The 12,731-nt window shown below is 37.6% G+C and overlaps 2 protein-coding genes across 10 annotated transcripts in view; one reads left to right on the plus strand and one right to left on the minus strand.

Moving 5' to 3' along the window:
* The window catches only part of LOC309488859 (uncharacterized protein), a 72,875-nt gene extending 60,211 nt beyond the window's left edge, over positions 1–12,664 (minus strand). For 6 of the 9 annotated variants that reach the window (XR_014202288.1, XM_082157282.1, XM_082157281.1 and 3 more), the window contains exons 1-2: positions 12,524–12,664; positions 701–744 (exon numbers count right to left, since the gene is read on the minus strand). Coding sequence is in view for 8 of the 9 variants with exons in the window: in XM_082157282.1 (XP_082013408.1) it covers positions 701–733 (33 nt within the window). In the remaining variant the exon portion in view is untranslated. Of the gene's footprint in view, positions 1–700; positions 745–1,336; positions 2,594–4,278; positions 5,815–8,543; positions 9,413–12,523 lie in introns of those variants that run through there. The other 3 variants (XM_082157278.1, XM_082157277.1, XM_082157276.1) reach the window with 3 other exon arrangements.
* mespaa (mesoderm posterior aa) overlaps positions 1–12,731 on the plus strand; it is a 259,472-nt gene that overhangs the window by 194,194 nt on the left and 52,547 nt on the right. The window lies entirely within an intron of this gene.

Consider the following 12,731-nt stretch of genomic DNA (forward strand, 5'->3'; position numbering starts at 1 on the left):
ACTGCGCTTGTGTCTCGCTTCTTTTGCATTGTCTCCATTGTGACAGCCATTCCTGAAAACACAAAGTTCAACTTCCAGCAACAACGTGTCTCTAGAGCTTGCGTTATTTTTCATTAATCTGCGCTGCGGCACGTTTTTCCATTTAAACGCAGGCTAGTCTAATGAATACAATTGCAAGCAATAGAGAGCTTTTGCATTTTTAAACGCAAAAAGGGGTAGTTTTTGTATACAAAGTATACTTTGGTTTTTACGCGTACACTAGGGTACACGGTGCACGTGATGTAAATTGTCATCAGCATAGTATGAGCATATTGTACACACAGAGCAAACTTTCTAACCAGGTACTCAGAGTTCAGCTCGCAAATGCACCTGCTTTTTGTTGTTGTTGTTTTCTGCACCAATTCGTTGGTCCACAAGGTGGCAACACTGACTCTGGCCTTTATTTCACAATAAATGAAATATACGGAAGAACAACAAACAACTGGACAAGGCAACAACAACAGATTCATGCAACTCTAGTTTAAACGAATCAATTCTAGACACTAGAAATTATAATGAAACTTTATTGTGCGCATGTGTCTAGCGCCTGTGTGAGTCTGAGATGTGATAATATTTGCTGAAATTGCAGCTGGCTAACATTGCAAACTGATTTGACTGAGCAAATAAAGAGGAATGAAAAATAAGCTTGGAGGATACTTACATATAACGGGGCTTGACAAGGACTAAGTTTCATGACTCTGGACACTGAAAAGATACACACACAAAAAAAAACAGTATGAGGTCAATGCAAACGAACAGTAGATTATCAATCAACCACAATACTGATTCTTCTTTGGGCCCAATAATAAAAGAAGGTTTATGACTCGATAGGTTTAAGCATGAAAATACCCTCAGCAAATGTGGAAAAAATTTAAATTAGCACCTCTACTGAGAGTACAACAGCTGTTTGTTAAATAGCACTTAAGGCCGAAAAAATATTCATGAGTGTGAGTCACACCATCAGACTCAGTGAAAGCAAGACATGTTAAAATACACTGCTAATTCTCAGGCCTGCAATTAGCAGAAAAGTGATGTGTTTAAATGTTTACGGGAACACCAAATTCATGGGTGAATCTCACGAAACATGTCAAGACAATGATCTGGTCATAATTCACTTAAACCAAAATAATTCAAAGAAAGAAATTATAATTCTGAACTACAAAAATGCCCTGATGTGTTTCTGTAATCATGAGTTGGTATGGAAATGTGCTTAATTTTCATTAATATAATGCCACAATAAATTAAAATAAATCTTTATGTTCCTAAGAATAGGCTTGATTTTCTTCATGCTAACTACCTTTTTTGTTTCGTTTTTTGGGGTGGAACCAAAGAAACCCACAAGCTGATGTGCAATCCACTGGCCATCCATTCTTTTAATGCATTTTCAGTGCACACTGGTAAATAAAAGCAGCGCTGTTAGATTTAAGGAGGATCAGGTGAAAGGATAAACAGATGAATCTAATAATACCCGTCCTAATCCTCTTCTCCAGCGCTCAGTTTGCTCTACCTTCTCTCTTCAAACAACCAAAAAAGAAAGAGTAGAGTCACTGTACGCACACTTTTTACCTTTAACATCTCATTCTGCAAATCACTTGATTTTTCTGTAAACTTGTTTTCAAGTAGAAAATATATCAAAATACATTTACTTGAGGAGCAAAATTGGGTACGTCTTTAGAAAACTCATCTTGAATTAAATTTCATTTTCGTACTGCATTGACAGATTGCTGTTTAGTCTTGTTGTAAGTATAAAACTAACCAAATTTGGTGAGGTTTATCCTAAAAACATGAACAAATATTTTTCCAATACGGTAAGCAGCAGTTTCGCGGGGTTAGCAAGTAGCAAGCTAGCTTTGAAAGCATAAGATCCCACCCTCCCTTCAGAACGCTCTCTACAAAACATGAACACGCACCAGCCAGAGCAGAGTCTGCAAACCGTCACAAGAGAGAGACAGCATTAAATTACCTCAGGTCTCAAAGCACATAACATTACATTTATAATGAACGTAAATACATTCCTGAGCTCGGACTTGTACCACCTGACTGCTGCAGATTAAATTCGACAGTGATAATGTTGACATAGTAAAGCATAAATCCGAGTCTGAGGATGTGAACAGCTCAGAGTAGAACGTCACAGGTTGTCATCTCGTAATTACAATATTTACGACAAGGCGTGAACGCAGCATAAGCTCGTTGTTTTGGTTCAGGAGGAACTGTAAAGATGGCTGCAGTGTGTTTGCTATGTTCGGTGACTGTCTCATTTCGAAAGCCATTTGTCGGCCGTATACTTCATCAAAGATATCTACTTTCAGAAAAGTAACCATTTTATGACTCTGGAATGTAATGGTTACTGAAATGAGGCAGCCTCAACGACGTATGCGGGCGACAAATGCAACCTACAGAGGGTGAAATGAGACAGTAGGCCTGTCCGAATACCCACACTTGCAATCTTTGTTCCTGACCAAGTGTCTACTTAAATGATGCATTTCCTGTATTTAGCCCAAGTGTTCGAGTGGGTGTGAAGACAGCAACTTTTGATTACCTGTAGGACACACTTATAGTGTTGTGAAAACGCAAGTGTTTCCAGAGCTTTGTTTTGATTTTCAATACTTTACATTTTAAAATAAACTTCAAAATGTCTGTTCAGTAGTAGTAACAGACAGCACTATTTAGTAATTGTGGTGCTTCTAAATAAAAGATAAAAAGAAGTTGCAAATGTTGTAAAACACTATGCTTACTACCAAATTATATGTAATATCTAATTAATTGAACTTAAAGTGAAATGTTTTTCTCAACATCTCACGATTTCGGGGCACACGAATTCCAGAACATGATGCATGATGGGATATGCTTTAGTCTCAAATACAGCTCCAATAGTGGCTGGATCCCAAATGGCACACTCCGGCCTTGTGGACCTTCTTGGTGACGTCAGGAAGTGCAGACCTAAGGGGCGCTGGCCTCGAGTCCACAAGGGCATGCGAGAGTGTATTTTGGGACAGTCTTGATATCATCAAGCCACCGAAAGTCAAACAGCCACGAAACTCCTCCCCTCATTTATCTGACTGGGCGCTCGCAATGATTCCTGGGTAGGTATCCCGTGTGGAGGGTGCGAAAGTGGGGGTTCGCCGTAGTCTGCATCGAGGGCACAAAGGCGGCGCTCGCGAGCACACTTTGAGTGCAGAAATGCCGAATGGGACACTCTACGGACTCGTACACTTGGCGAGCACGCGTAATTTAAGGCCACGAGATCACGAATCCACATGAAGTGTGCAATTTGGGATCCAGCCAGTGTGGGTTTAGTGTGCGTTAAGGGCACTGACCTGGGAAAGTTATACGCACTTACTTCCTGTTACGCGCACCCACTCTCAAGTGGCCAAGACTGCAAGTGTGGGTATTTGGACAGGCCCAGTGTCTGTCTACAACGCTGCATAGCCTCATGGAACACGCTGATGAACACGATATGATGTCTGCGAGAGCAAGGTATTATCCTATTATTACATTCGGACCGAATGCAATGATTGGACGAACATTTTTGGTCCTGAGACTTCCACAGAAGATATAGCCCATGTACATGTTTTAACATTTAGACCACTTCAATTTTTGATTGCTATCAGGATGTGAAGGGTTTCAAACAGTATAACAAAAAGTGTTTATGAAAAATATTGCATAACCTAGCTTTAATTCAGGAACACATCTAAAAGTTTAAACTTTTTAAAATATTTTGGTTCCAAATTAAATGCCTCTTCCTTTAAGTCTGTTTAGATATTTTACTGGAAAACAACACAAGGAATCTCAATTACTAACCATGCATAATATGCATGAATTTAAGCATGAAATCGTCAATAACTTAGCACTAAAATGTATTGTATTTTACAGGGGAAAATAATTTCTTCTAAACATGTATCTAAATCTAAATATGTACATGCTCCTTCATAATACTCCAAATTCCTAACATTAGAATGAGTTTAAGAACAAAGTATGTATACACATACTTTAGGCAGATCAAAATTTGACAAGTTCTTTAACGCACTTAAATATAATAATTCCATGCAATGACTAGTTTATGAGACCAATAATATTAAGAAAAAGTTTTTGCTGTGAGGGTCAACTGTAGCATTCTTCTCCATGGAATGAGACAGAAACCTGAATGCATTAAGGCAGCGAAACTGCCTTAAAGTTGTCTAACATTTCACTAAAATACACCTGTGCTGTAAGCTGATATATACCTTTACAAGCTTATACCTCAAATACTTGGCAATGCACGGAGTTCATCTACACCCATCAGAACATCAAAGGAGAAACTGAACTTCCCACCTTGAGGTGTGGCTCTTCTGGTGTCCTTTCATAATGTTCTATTTCAAAAAGTGCACAACAGCACAAAGAGCAATGCCAGCAACAATTTAAAAGGGGAAGCTGTTTCATCACTCATAGGCCCTGAAACACTTTGCTGAACATGTGTGACAAGCACAAAGATTAAATATAGATTTCCTCCCAGCTGAAATGATCACGGAAACCTCTTTTTCTGACACCTGCTTTTATATAGTAATGAACAATAGCAATAGTACTGACTTTATGAGGGCGGAAGGAAATAAGTAGACCTGGAGATATGTCAAACAGCAACGTTTACCCTACAGCACGGACATTTATGCACAAACTGAGAGCTGGGCAATGTGAACATACTGTACATCACCGCAACAGTACCACGAAGGACTGCTTTATGTTATTTTCATTTGAGAGCAACAAGAAACATGCAAAAATATATAGAGGGACCTTTCCCAAAATCGAGGGTCAATGTAAGACACAACATAAAAGATACGTTTAATTAATAAACAGAAATAGTTTCAAATAAAAGGAAAAATATTTAAATAACCATTATGTGATATAAAATAGTGATACTGGGAGATTTTGTTCATACCACCCACTCCTAGGATGAGGGTATCATTTCTAATAGAGACGTGCAGGGATGACGTATTTCTGTAGGCCAACTCAGAAGTTAACATTAACCTGGTTCCCTTTTTGTGAACTTTTTGGAAAAGGGGATTTTTCCAGAAAATAAGCTCTAAACTGAACAGCTTTTATGAGTTTGAAGCCTAAATACAATCACCATGAGTAAAAAGCTAAAGCTACTATAGGCTATTAACCAACTATAGCACGGTCACATGACTTCACCGTCACCACCATTAAGCTTTTGTCAGCTCTTTCAATCTTCATGTTAAAAAGTGTGAATTAGACTAGGTTGTAAGAGTATGATTATAAAAACTACAATGAGGCTGTAAACTAATGAGATGAGTTTATCCATTCAGCATGATGACATTTAATGTCCCAACAACCGCTGTAGTTCCATTTAGCTATTTTTTTGGCATTATAGCAACCACCTTTTTCACGACACGTAAAAACTTTACTGATTTAAAAAAGCATTGGCTTATTTACGGGTTTTAGGACTCATTCCTGCAGAACTCTAAATATCAATATAATAAGATGGATTCTTTTTAAATTCATTCAAATCATTTGTAAACCATTAAAAGCCAAATACAATCAATAAGTGTCATTTTTAGCTTCATTAATAAGTCATGCTATTCTGGTGAGACTTAGACTCCGTTTACACCTGGTGATTGGTACACCAACAATTCAAAACACATTCTGCTGTAGTTGAAAACGTGACTAGAGATGAACCAATCAACCGGACGGTCAGTCTCACGTGACGTCTTTCCAATTCCGTGGCAGTCTGTTTTGTTGCCAATGGTGCAGGCAATAACATCAGCTGCGTGTTCTCGCTCTCTTCTTTCCGACGACGAATTGACACGCACCCCCGCCTCCTCTCCCTCACTCATCTCATTCGCTCCGTTTAAATAGTGCTTGTAATTATATTGCGCATTAAGTTTACTAATTCTCATAGATTTCGAGCTCACACCAAAAGCGCGCGCACCACTGATCTATATAAGTAGTGCACACATAAAGCCGCCTCTCAAACAGCTTGTGAGACGCGAGTACCAACATGAGTGGCTTACTGCGCTTAAACGATCAAATACACACAAAATATGTCAAAATGGCCGTCTTGCATCCTGCAGAAGGGTTAAATTTTGACTTAGGAGAAAATAATTATTCATTTTGAAAATCTGGAAAAGCACATACACTGTAGGTATAAATGATGCACAATATTCAATCCCAAAATCAGAGACTCGCTCATACAAATCACATCACAAGTGGTCAGAAAGCATTTGTGATGCTACTAGCTGGTGCAATCCGTCTCGGCTGACTGACCACTTGTCACTGGATCACCAATGGCCAATGTTAATACCAAGAGTAAACAGGGTAAAAGATCTGTATTGATAACTGAAAGAATCAATTCATGAGCAACCACTAGGTTCATGCACATTTCTTATGCATCTGATGTATGGTGTTTTTTTGTGGTTAAATGCACTACTGTTCAAAATTTGGGGTTCATTAAGATTTTTTTTTTAAAGAAATGAATATATTTAACTTAGCATGGATACATTAAATTAATCAAAACTGACAGGGATTACATTATAAAAGATTTCTGACAATCCTTTCAAAAACATTTCAAATAATTTTCAAGCCTAAACTTTTGAATAGTAATGTAACTGGCCTTGTACTGCAAATAATAATAAAGTTAAATCCCAAGCTTGAGCTCTAGATAATTACAGAGAAAAGCCAGCACGTTTCACCCTCGAGCGAGGGACTTGATCGCGTGATGATCAATGAGGACCCTGCAATTAATGTCTTTAAGGCCTTTTCTATACAAGCGACTGCAAAATGACAAATTATAATAATTTGATCTAACCTAATAATCGGGGCAGCTTATCTGAATTATGAGATAACTATCATGTGTCAAGACTCTAAATGGAGGCCACAAGAAAATTATGGGGCCTTTGATTTTTGCATAACCCTCAGAATGATCAGCATTGTGCAATTTTCTTCTGGACTTTTGTGGGGCAAATAAAGCACAGGCAATGTTTAAAACAGGCAATAACGTGTCCAGGTACTGGCCTTGGTGTAGAAATAATCAGGGCTGCATTAGTCCCTCAGGTGTGAAGATTTAATTAGAGGAAGTCTAAAATATGGCTGAAGTAGCAGCTGCTTTTGTTTTGCTGACACAAAATAAAGCATATTTTTGTTTTACAGTATATGTCTTTTAAACAAAGCAGAGAAATTATGTAATTTCATAAACAAACCACACTATACATGTATGAGACTCCAAAAAGAATTCTAGATAGTTGGATGAATATCAATTATTATAAACACTAGTGGATTCTGATATGATATAACAGTGGTTCTCAGTTGCTGGGTTAAATCCCCAAAAATAGGTTTGACCAGCATAGGATTTTAGACAACTGGGAAAAAAATGCTAAATGCAAATAATTGAATACAACAAAATACAGATTCTGCATAAACGTCAGACATTGTTATTGGAAACATGCTGAAAGTCGCTTCAGAAACGAGGTTGTGTTGTTGCAAAGTGCCGGACAAGCAGAAAATGACAATTAAAAGGATACATGTTTTGAGACAGAACGTAATAAAGCCACATACCAGCCTCTTACGTTTCTGCCACTGCCTTTGGAGTTTTGGAGTGACAGTGATGTGAACATAGCCAAAAGTACCGCAATGCCGAATTGAAAGCATACAGAGCTTTATTTACGGTAATTAGGCTAAAACATGCTGTGAACGCAGCATCATATCAGATATTGCTACTTTAGCATTATTTTTGGTCAGAGTGAAGTGCGTCCACACTGATGACGTTTACCTGTTGTAGCTTATACACATTGTGTACATGAAATAGATGCTTAAAGTGCATCAGCTATGCGCTAATTAAGCATCACTCACTGTTCTGATCAATGATTTCGGCCTTCCAAAATGTTTTTTTGCCGTTTCAGATGACTATTTTTAGTTGCTGAAATTTCAGTGCATCACTATGCATTTGTAAAGTGTTGTGATATTGCATACAGTTACCATGATATTAAAATATTGGCCATACGACCCAGAGTATGAATAGCCAGATAAAAAATGTTTAGAATGGGTAGGATATAACTTTGTGGGTTTTAGGCATTATTTGGAATGATAAAACTAAGGATGCACTGAAACATACACCATATGACTAAGTTCAATGCGATCCCCAATTTTGAAAACTGCACAACATCAGGTAAATACCACTGTTTGTTGTGGTGTGACAGTGTTCAAGCACATGGAACAAGAGCACTCAATCGTGACTTGATACTGGTGTCCCTTACTGACACCTGATCATGAAGATACTGTCGGGCAAGGCAGAGCATACTGTTAGAAAAGACTTGGTAAGATCCGTCTTTATACACATTGAAATAAATATAGCTTAACTAAATAAAAAAAAAAGATTTGTCAATCTCATTAGAACAATATTATGTCAACAACAAACCTATGTCACGAATGCAAAAGTATAAAATGTCCTTCTGGGTGTGGAAACTGAGTGTTATTAAATGTCAATTGAAACATAAATCTTGTTTTATTACTCTGACCTGAAAAGACCACACCTTCTGATCAATGCACGTTTTGAAGTGGTTCCTGATGTACTGCAGTTCAAAAGAAAGACGATGATCCTCTGAATTTGTGACTGTTTATAGTCTATATAATTCTCCAGAGAGCCGCATTAGTAATGCTTGAGTGAGTGAGCCTTTATGTGTGTTTTGGGGGAGGGTCACAGCTGAAAGGTGTGGAGGTGGAGCTTGATGTTTAACTACTTGCTTTGTTTGAATCTCCATAGCAACAATGACTGACACTTCAAAGCGTGAGGGCCACCATTCTATCCAAAACCATACTATCCAAGAGTTACGGCGGGGAAACCGCAGGATATTTATCTCTAAAATATCAATCTATCTAACCACTGAAAACTATCTGTTTGAATCAGATCTCTACCTGCCAAGACAAGTTCCACTATTATTCCTCATACACTTACTGTTCAAAAGTTTGGGATCAGTATGTTTTTTTTAAAGGGTTAGTTCCCCCAACAATAAAAATTCTGCCATTATTTACTTACCCTCATGTCGATGAAAGTTCATAAAGAGATCGTAAAACTAATCTATATGAATTGAGTGGTTTAGTCCACATTTTCTGAAGAGTCTTGTTCGCTTTATATGATGAAAAGATTTAATTTAGGCATTTATGCACAAAGAAACATTGATCAGTGAACACAAACAGAAGCTCCGAACCTGCTTGAAGCGCGAGAATGAACCTCATTGGTTCTTGCTGAAGCTCAAACGTGCTGCGTAACACGATAATGAACCTCATTGGTTCTTGCTGAAGCTCAAACGTGCTGCGTAACACGATAATGAACCTCATTGGTTCTTGCTGAAGCTCAAACGTGCTGCGTAACACGATAATGAACCTCATTGGTTCTTGCTGAAGCTCAAACGTGCTGCAAAACACAAGAATGAACCTCATTGGTTCCTGCTGAAGCTCAAACGTGCTGCAAAACACAAGAATGAACCTCATTGGTTCCTGCTGAAGCTCAAACGTTCTGCAAAACACAAGAATGAACCTCATTGGTTCTTGCTGAAGCTCAAACGTGCTGCGTAACAAGAATGAACCTCATTGGTTCCTGCTGAAGCTCAAATATTCTGCGAAACACGAGAATGAACCTCATCGGTTCTTGCTGAAGCTCAAACGTGCTGCGTAACACAAGAATGAACCTCGTTAGTTCTTGCTGAAGCTCAAACGAGCTGCGTAACACAGGAGAATGAACGTCATTGGTTCTTGCTGAAGCTCAAACATGCTGCGTAACACAAGAATGAACCTCATTGGTTCTTGCTGAAGCTCAAACGTGCTGCGTAACACGAGAATGAACCTCATTGGTTCTTGCTGAAGCTCAAACGTGCTGCGTAACACAGGAGAATGAACGTCATTGGTTCCTGCTGAAGCTCAAACATTCTGCGAAACACGAGAATGAACCTCATTGGTTCTCACACATCAAGCGAACATGCTTGAGCTTCCGTTTTCCACAACTGATGTGTGAGTTGATGAATGTTTATATGTGAATAAAAGTTCAACTCAATCAGTTCATCATATAAAGTGATCATGTCTCTTCAGAAAATTTTGACTAAACTGCTCAATTCATATGGATTAGTCTATGAACTTTTTAAAGTGTCAAAGTGGTAGTTGCATAGCTGTCAATAGAGGGACAGAAAGCTCTCCGATTTGATCAAAAAGATCTTAATTTGTGTTCCAAAGATGAACGAAAAGTCTTACGGGTTTGGAAAGACATGAGGGTGAGTAAATGATGACAGAATTTTGGGTGAACTATCCCTTTAAGAAAATGTATAATTTCATTCAGAAATGATGCATCAGCTTGATCAAAAGTGACTGTTGTGTTACATTTTTATTTAAAAAAAATGCTGTTCTTTTGAACTTTCAACTAAACAAAGTATCTCAAGTGTTTCTTGAGCATTTGAATAAATATGCTGCTATAATAATAAAAGTTTTGCTATCAGAGGAATAAATTACCTTTTATAATAGAATCAAGTAGAAAACAGCTATTTTATATTGTAATAATATTCCACAAATTTTTACAGTATTTTCAAATAAATTCTGCATTGGTGAGCATGAACCTATAATATTAAAATGTCTAAATGACCCCAAACTTTTGGAAGTAGTTCTAGCCTGTTGGCTCCCTCCTATAGGTAACGCTTTCTGTGACATATGACAGTATGACGTAACTTTAAAGATCAGTTAAAAATCTAAAACATTTAAACTACAGAAAAAAAAAATATCTAAAACTGTGTGTCTGCTGCCAGTCACACAGCACAATTTGCTCTTTCATTGCCTCAGAACTCATGCCACAAGTTTTTAATACATAGGCTATATTTTATATGCATTTCTCCTTTAGTTCCTCACATTTTAACAAACACCTTGGATGACATCTTACCTCAGGTCTTGAGAACTCCACGCTGAATCCAGCGGAGCTCATAGATCCATTATTTCAGAATATTACGTGAATCAAACGTACCAAAAAGCACACCTGAATCTTCATGCATCTCCAGTGCATGGCAGGTTAGGTCACAGCGCTGATTACTGCGAGCTAAATGCGGCTTTGTGTCTGGCAGCAGATAAGAGGCGTGTGATGTCATGGGTGGGGGAGGATGAGGAGGCTGTGGCTCAGGTGTCTGTTTCCAAGAGCACTTGAGTAACAGAGGCCACTGCTCTTCGTGGGTCTGATGCCTGTCTGGTTAATGTTCTCCTACCTGATGCTCTCAAAACCTGCTGTCATTGCGGTTTGTTCCTGCTGCTTTACTCCACAAGGGAAAGGTCACCCTTTTTATGGGTCAGTATTTACCTGTATTGCCTTACTGATGTCACAAAGAGGGAAACATGCCAAGAAACAATAAAAAGAACAAACACAACTAACTGATACAAATAATCAATTGGCCAATACTAGAGATTGAGAAACTACAATAATCTTTAAGGAGAAGGTTTAATGTTAAGCGCATTAGTTGTCTGACATGAATTTAACATGTTAAGCTCAAATTAAAGCAATTATTTTCTGATATTACAATACATGAGCTAAATAAATAAATAAATATAATAGGACTTTAAATGGGGAGATATTTTTTGTGTTGCACTGAAAGCTTCTAACACGGATTTAAAAATGGTAAAGATAAAAAATACTGATGAAATGTAGAACTTAGTATATTATGCAATACCTTAAAAGTTTAGTAGTTCAACCAAAAATGAAAAATAACCCATCATTTAAATGAAGGAACAGAAATCTCAGGTTTCATAAAAAATATCTTCATTTTTCTTTGGAAGTTGAATGACATTTCATAGGTTGGACATGAGGGTGAGTAGCCTACATGATGACAGAATTTACATATTTGGGTGATTATACCTTAAAAATACAGTAAGCTGAGACTTAGATCAAACTAACTATATCGCGAATCATATCAACATCAACGATACATCGTGGCATACATCGTGAGTAAATTATGGGATAATATTCATTTTTTGGTGAACCCTTAATTTAAAATTCTGAAGTAAAGCATAAAACACTCAGTGGATATAGTCAAATAAATAAGCAAAAAAGCTAACTGACTAACTTCCTTCAAATTTAAGCCTAAGTTTTAGATATTGAAAACATTAAAAACTAAATTAAGATAGACAAAAATAAGAATAAAACAGAAAGAAAAACTGATTCAATCTGTAGGGATAAATGGTTGATTGGAATCTTCTTGCCATTGAGATGTGTTTAAATACAATGGTCGGTTTGAACACCTGCTGTTGACTTTCTAACGAAATTAAGTCAAATTTAATTTCCTTATATTAAATAAGCCGTGCCTTAACCATGAGAACATAAACCCTGTTTTGTTGTTTGACGTGTTAATTGCACGTCCATAATATTACACGTCAGGTGTATCCATAAAGTACAACTAAACAAAAGCTGTCAAGCACATTCACACACACGCGCCGAGCTATATTTCTCTAAGTACACATGAAATAAACCACTTACCTCTAACTAAACACGTCTACCGCCGTAGTTTCCCTTATGGACACACGAGGGTACAAACTACAAATAAACTGGAAACAGGTCAGATGAAATCTATGTTTCATTATACTCTTTGAGGAAACATATTAACCGTGATCTTAAACCAGTGGGAGGTAAATGTTGATGACTAAAAACTTTCCTATCCGTTTTTTCTTCTTCTTCTTCTTCCAGG

The sequence above is a fragment of the Leuciscus leuciscus genome (genome assembly GCF_965113295.1).
Source record: "Leuciscus leuciscus genome assembly, chromosome: 2".
Lineage (NCBI taxonomy): Eukaryota > Metazoa > Chordata > Actinopteri > Cypriniformes > Leuciscidae > Leuciscus > Leuciscus leuciscus.